Below are 6,310 nucleotides of genomic sequence, written 5' to 3'. Positions count from 1 at the left end.
AGCGGGGTGAGGAGGCTGGGGGGGTGGAGAGTAGTCCCGCGGCCTCGCGGCTAGTACCTGTACAGTGTCACTAGATCCGTACACCAAATTCCTTCCGGATGATCTTCAAGGATGTTTCTAATTTCATTTTTTAAGTCTTCGAAGTGTATCCCTTTAGTACTGCTTCCACCTGTAAAGAGGAAAACATAGTCTATTGAGACAAGAGCAATCCTTTATTACTATATGCAACAAAATGGGTTCATGGCCCTATTTCTTTCAATAATAAAATAATTTTACATAATGTTACTAAAACCATGAACTCCACAATCACCGTTAGTGAAATCGATAAACATTTATTAAAAATAACATCAAATTAAAACAAATTGATCTAAGATATTTGAGATCAATGTTCGCAAAAAAACAGTGGTAGAGCCCACTTTAACAACTTCGCACTGCCGGGCCGGCTCGCCCCTACTAATACCACGACCGAGATGATAAAGCATGCTCTACCACTGTTAAAAACTGGAAACATGATAAATATAGACATAACAGTAAGTAGCAAGCACTGACTGGAGAGAGTAAGGCGGCCCGAGTCGTTGTCTCCGCGGGAGGAGTCGGAGTCGCGCGGTTGCGGCGGCGGTGAGGGGGCGCCGGCGCCCAGCGGTGAGGGGGCGCCGGCGCCCAGCGGTGAGGGGGCGCCAGCACCCAGGGGGGAGGGTGTGCCGGCGCACAGCGGCATGCGCCTCTTCATGAACTTCTCCAATGCACTTTGTGATGTGGCATTAGTGAAATAATTGTTCACCATGTCTCCACTACAATTACTTTCTAATGCTTTGTCGTCTTTATCTGAATCTCCCTCTCCGGAGCTCTCCCCTTGTTGCATTATGTTCATTCCTGATTTATTGTTTTCTTTTGCAATAAACGTCTTTGAAATGAGATTATTTGAAGACACTGTCTTCGGTGCGGTGACACTCCTTCTCTTTCCTTTGCTGAAAAATGATGTTCATTTTAAATAAAAAACCAAAATAAAATAGTATCCAAAAATAAAAAAATGTTGTCTGTCTGTCCACAAGCCGCGTCCGTTCCGGCCAATCTCAGAAACAGGAGGGACGATTTTGAAGGGGGGCTTTCATTGGATGGTAGCTAACATGGACGAGTGTATTATAGACAAATTTTTTTTAAATTTTGAGCTGTCAAGAAAGCGAGCGGTAGCTACCGGAATACTTACTGCTTCACAGTATTAGATACTTTCTGTTTTTGTACAAACTTATCAATATGCTTCAATGTGTCCGGCACAATGAGGGTCAGCACGGGGTTGCGTGGATCGCCGTGAAACTGTGCAAGTTATCACATAACAATATACATAAAACATAAATATATCTATATTTAAAAAGCTTTCTAAATAATTCTTTTTTAAGAAAAGGCCATATCCTACACAAGTTATCTACACTATGTGTAGGAAGCAGTTAGTTAAATTTTTGTAGAAATAAATTTTCACTACTAAGATGCCTCAGCTCCCAACATGTAACATGACTAGTTAATGCTACATTGTGGCAAGTTACCTTAAATTTTTATTTTAAGACGTAACAGAGTATTGCTTGTCGCTGGATTGCGATTTGGCTTGATACTTAGTGCAACAATAAGTGAATTGGACATATAAATTAATCTGCATCTTATCATAGCTTGAGAACAAGTTGCGCTCACCAGGAAACAATCACTACATCTTTCTCTGAGGAAGTGCACTGGATCCTTGTAGCCGAGCTTGGCAATGGGCACTGCTCTGCCCACTATGCTGCGGTAATCTCTCATTAGTGTTCGCACATCCACCTGTGTAGGACTGGACACCACTAATGACCGCAATACTGACTTTAGCTCTTTTATCTCATCCTCCATTATCACTGTATTCTAGAAACAGTAAAATCAAAGAATTATTTTATAAAATACATCAAACTATACAGCTACTTCAAGCATTTGTATTTTTGACAACCTACATCTGAATTATCACACTTCTAATGACCACTTTTTATAATAAACAACATAATGATATTTGAAATAAATATGATATCAAACTATAGTTGGTACAAGTGGTCACAAGAGGGTACACATAAATCTTTGTGCCCCAAGAATGGAATTGTTTTTGTTGGTACAGTTATTTATACCATATTTTTATAATGGATCTTTGGTATGATTATATAGCGTTTATTAATTGGAAAATTTGTTTATTTCTATACCGTTTGTCATTGATATTACTAATCCGATAACGTTTTAACGTAATTCAGCAATTGTATTTTTTTAAAGCAAATTTTATTGTCATCATAGACAAAGCTTATTAAGTATTAAATTCTATCTTCGTCGTCTAATGCACATGCATTGGGCACCAGCGGGCAAAAGCAGTCATATTCAAAGGAATATGAGTAACTGTGTTTTACAAAATTTAACTTTTTTTTTAAACTTACATTTGCAACCTTAAGTAAACTAAGTCAAAGGAATATTACGTCTATTTTTTTATACTTACACAATACCTGGAAGACCTAATCATAGGAATTTCTCATACTTAAAACTTATTGAAACAAAAACTTAACTATAGAAACCCTTAATTACAGTTTTAGTTAACTTTATAATAAACATCAACAAATGAATAGTGTAATCATTTTAAGAGCTCAATTATAAGATTATAAGTCGATGTAAAATTTCACAGATTTAACAACGTTTTAATAAGCGGAGTAAAACTAAAGTATAAAACACAATGTTTTTGTTAAAATATGTACTGTTCTGTCTGGTTCTAGTTCGAGTTCGATTCGACATTTGAAAACTGAACCATCGACATCGACCAAATATAGTGTCGTATTGTGGCACCTTTTTGACATTGTCAGGATGGCGCCTCTGAGCATTTAGAGTTACCAGCAAGCTAATATGTCCGCATTAAAGGGAAATTCATTCCTTTTAAAAACGAAAACGCAAATTGTAAAGGAAGTACTTGTACCTTACGGTGTAACTAAGAAATGCCCCAGACTTCGTTTGTCGGTTAGAAGGCTCTATAGTTAAAGAATCTTTGTAGCAAACTTTTAGCAGTGCACTCTCTTGACACAGTTAGGGAAGGAATAGTCTTAACATAATAGAAATAGTCTTACTTAGCGCTCATCTACAAAATAATAGAAATCTTAATTATTATTGTTTATAATCAACGCACAGTACACCTATGTGGTTAGTTTTTGATACGTTAATGAATACACACAGTAATTTCCTTATTACGTGAGTAAATATTAAATTTATGTCACGAAGGCCATACTTCCAGGTGCACAAAACACGTTACAATAAAGGTTTGGTCACTGCAATTTGAAATAGGAAATAAAATAACTTGCAGCAAAATATTTTTAAGTCAATTAGTGTATAACATTTTTTTTTTTAAATTACAAGTCTAAAAATATGCGTCGTCTCGAGAGTTAGGGAATTTCTTGATAGTAAAATGTAAATGACAAATGGTAACAAATTCTGTTTGCAAATTGCATCAAACACAAGATGATTCACATTTTCAAATGTAATTACTGGACTCCCTACTTCTTCTCAGCGATAAAAATATCTCCCACTTAAAAAAAAAAAACTTTTTTGCACTACTTTTAAACACTTTCATCAATTTATTTCATGGACTGAAATTAAAAAGCTATGTCACTATTACGCTACATTTGCATAAAAAAAGTCATAAAAATTGAAAAGAGAGAAAGTAGGAACAAACTCTCAAACGAAAGTTCCTTTCTCTCAAACCCTCTCAAATGATTAGCATAAAAAAAAGAAAGTGAGGAAGCTAACTTCACGGAGGTTCAATCTTATTTAGACAAACTATAGATAATATTAGATAGTTAACATCTGTCCAATTGACGACTGTAATCTGTGCTTCACATTGATATCTGATCTGTCTGACTGACAGCTGACAGACATAAACATTGCGTTTAGTGTCGCACTTGTTTCTACTATAACTGCAACGAAACGAATTACGTAAGGAAAAATCTTTAAGATGTCCTTCTTTTTAAAACGCGCCATGAGCGCCAATTCTCAGCTGGGACGCACATTATTAAAAAATGCGTCAGTGTCATCTATGCAGCCCGTAGCTTCGAAGACAGATGAGGCGGCACCGCAAATGGAGACTCGACCAACTGTGGCCAAAGTCGACCCTTTACAAAAATCCCAACTTGTAGAGTTTGGCAAGTATGTTGCCGAATGTTTACCCAAATTTGTACAGAAGGTCCAACTTACTGCGGGGAATGAATTGGAAATTCTAATACCTTCAGATGGCGTTATTCCTATTCTACAATTTTTGAAAGACCATCACAACGCTCAGTTTGCCAGTCTCGCTGACATTGCCGGCATGGACGTGCCCAGTCGTCCCAATAGATTCGAGATCATTTACAATTTGTTGTCCTTGCGCTACAACGCCAGAATCCGCGTCAAAACGTACACGGACGAGTTGACGCCGGTGGACTCTGCGTGCGATGTTTTCAAAGCTGCCAATTGGTATGAAAGGGAAATATGGGACATGTATGGAGTCTTCTTTGCCAACCATCCTGATCTGAGAAGGATTTTGACCGACTATGGATTTGAGGGTCATCCATTTAGAAAAGACTTCCCCCTCAGTGGTTATGTTGAAGTTCGTTATGATGATGAACAGAAACGTGTGGTGGTGGAACCTTTAGAGCTGGCACAAGAATTTAGACGCTTTGAGTTGAGCGCACCGTGGGAACAGTTCCCCAACTTCAGAGGCAACCCCGCTGCTGAGGAGGTCACTGATGCCACTCAGGCTAAAGAATAATAGTTTATATTCTAAAAGTAAACTCAAAGCAATATATACAAATATATTTCAGTGAGTTTCTGTTTTATCAGAAGTTTAATTTCAACTTAGGTGTAGAGTTAAAATATGATAATACATTTTGTGATTCCAAATGTGATTTTTAATTTAACTTAGCATATCTGATCCTTTGAGCAGCTTTCTAAAAAAAATCCTAAACCCTACATACCCACAAAATGGACTTTAAAATGCATAGGCACAGTATTGCATACTTAAAAAAATGACTAACCTGCTGACTACTTCTTTTCTGGACAAAATGTCTTCAGCATTCAAGGTGACACTGTGACAATGACACTCCTTTCCTACTAAAAGATACTCTTGGGAATGTGTCTATACTAATAAAATAAATTTCACATCATTGAAGCTAGTTTTCATGATAAAAGAATAAAAACATCAAAACAAGTAGTGATCCAAAAATAGTCTTTATTGTAATGGTGATAATACATATTAACAACATATCTGGCTCGGTATCGCGCGTGGATCTCTCAACAAGTGTATCATATGAATGATACAAAAAACTATTCAAAGTAGTGACATCAAGATCGCAATCGCGCTATATATCTGATATAGTAATTCCTACGGTTATTTTAATGCTTTATTGACAATCACCAAAACGCAAGAGTAATAAAACGTAAATAGATGAAGTAGGAAGGGTAGGGGGTCTAGCGGCGGTAGCGGTAGCGCTTGAAGTGGAACCAGAGCTGGAAGATGTTGTTGTGGAAGTGGCAGCGGAAGCCGCGCTTGTAGGAGTACTCCCACTCGCGGCTGACGATCTTGAAGGCGATGTCCTCGTAGGGCGGGCCGGCGTGGAAGCGCAGCACGGCGAACTCGGCGTCCGCGCCGCCGCCGCACGGCTGCAGCGAGAACTCGGGCGTGGCGCTCTTGTCGATCAGGTCGGGGTAGAAGATGTTGAACTTGTAGCCCTGCACGATCTTGGGCGGCGGGTTGTCCATGTCGTAGTGCGTCTGGTTGTACTTGTTCCACTCGAAGCCCGTGTGCACCCTGCGCAGCGCCGCGCGTTATATATTCCGCGTGGAATTAAAAAAATAAAGTGAGTAGCCTATGTGTTTTTCCAGACTATCTACGTCTGTTGCTAAATTTCATCGACATCTGTTCGGCCTTTTAGGCTACAAACTTCATCAAATATCGATTCATCCATCTAAACTTTTGCATTTATGTTAGTAATTTATTTTAATTCTGTGTAAATTACTGAATTTAGTGGATTACAATCGTTTTACAAATATCTATGAAGCTGTGTGTCGCCGCCGTTGTGAAGCCCTTCGTACACGAAGCTACACAATCTTAGCGACGCAACAAAATCAGAGTTTCGTACAGACAAGTCCGCGACGTAGAATTATGACATCGGATTGCGTAACCCACTGACAGACTAAAATGGCAGATTTGCATGGGCTCGTGTAGGAAGCGGCGCGGGGCCGAGAGCGTACGAGAGCGTACCTGTTGAAGTATCGCGGCTTGCGCGGCCGGTACTTG

At 38.9% G+C, this 6,310-nt stretch overlaps 4 protein-coding genes across 5 annotated transcripts in view; 1 reads left to right on the top strand and 3 right to left on the bottom strand.

The window, feature by feature from the left end:
* Positions 1–12: 12 nt before the first annotated feature.
* Positions 13–2,830, bottom strand: LOC106102205. 2 transcript variants are annotated; one of them, XM_013281624.1, is made up of 5 exons: positions 2,495–2,830; positions 1,684–1,891; positions 1,208–1,314; positions 550–968; positions 13–169 (listed from the first exon to the last, which is right to left on the bottom strand). In XM_013281624.1, the coding sequence occupies exons 2-5, from the start codon at positions 1,870–1,872 to the stop codon at positions 51–53; spliced, it is 834 nt and encodes a 277-aa protein (XP_013137078.1). In that variant the 5' UTR covers positions 1,873–1,891; positions 2,495–2,830; the 3' UTR covers positions 13–50. The 2 variants fall into 2 exon arrangements, with proteins under 2 accessions (XP_013137078.1, XP_013137077.1); XM_013281623.1 differs by having other exon boundaries at positions 14–169; positions 1,684–1,884; positions 2,495–2,829.
* A 1,062-nt stretch (positions 2,831–3,892) lies between these two features.
* Positions 3,893–4,850, top strand: LOC106102183 (NADH dehydrogenase [ubiquinone] iron-sulfur protein 3, mitochondrial). Its single transcript, XM_013281595.1, has one exon. It carries the CDS (start codon positions 3,992–3,994, stop codon positions 4,781–4,783), a length of 792 nt encoding a protein of 263 aa, XP_013137049.1. The 5' UTR covers positions 3,893–3,991; the 3' UTR covers positions 4,784–4,850.
* A 372-nt stretch (positions 4,851–5,222) lies between these two features.
* LOC106102216 (cactin-like) lies at positions 5,223–6,304 on the bottom strand. The gene is made up of 2 exons (XM_013281634.1): positions 6,275–6,304; positions 5,223–5,821 (listed from the first exon to the last, which is right to left on the bottom strand). The coding sequence occupies exon 2, from the start codon at positions 5,770–5,772 to the stop codon at positions 5,482–5,484; it is 291 nt and encodes a 96-aa protein (XP_013137088.1). The 5' UTR covers positions 5,773–5,821; positions 6,275–6,304; the 3' UTR covers positions 5,223–5,481.
* LOC106102155 (cactin-like) overlaps positions 6,006–6,310 on the bottom strand; it is a 4,531-nt gene continuing 4,226 nt past the window's right edge. Inside the window, exon 5 of the mRNA XM_013281566.1 lies at positions 6,006–6,016. Coding sequence (XP_013137020.1) covers positions 6,006–6,016 — 11 coding nt within the window. The remainder of the gene's footprint in view (positions 6,017–6,310) is intronic.

Source organism: Papilio polytes, unplaced genomic scaffold (genome assembly GCF_000836215.1).
Source record: "Papilio polytes unplaced genomic scaffold, Ppol_1.0 DF823923.1, whole genome shotgun sequence".
Lineage (NCBI taxonomy): Eukaryota > Metazoa > Arthropoda > Insecta > Lepidoptera > Papilionidae > Papilio > Papilio polytes.
This window is presented reverse-complemented; position numbering and strand designations above follow the sequence as displayed.

Coding starts and splice junctions, on each gene's coding strand:
- LOC106102216 (XM_013281634.1), bottom strand. CDS start 5,772: ATGGACAACCCGCCGCCCAAGATCGTGCAGGGCTACAAGTTCAACATC.
- LOC106102205 (XM_013281623.1), bottom strand. CDS start 2,518: ATGATTAGGTCTTCCAGGTATTGT. Junction 1,315..1,683: donor GATGTAGTGATTGTTTCCTG/GTGAGCGCAACT, acceptor TAACTTGCACAG/TTTCACGGCGATCCACGCAA. Junction 170..549: donor GGGCCGCCTTACTCTCTCCA/GTCAGTGCTTGC, acceptor TCCTCTTTACAG/GTGGAAGCAGTACTAAAGGG.
- LOC106102183 (XM_013281595.1), top strand. CDS start 3,992: ATGTCCTTCTTTTTAAAACGCGCCATGAGCGCCAATTCTCAGCTGGGA.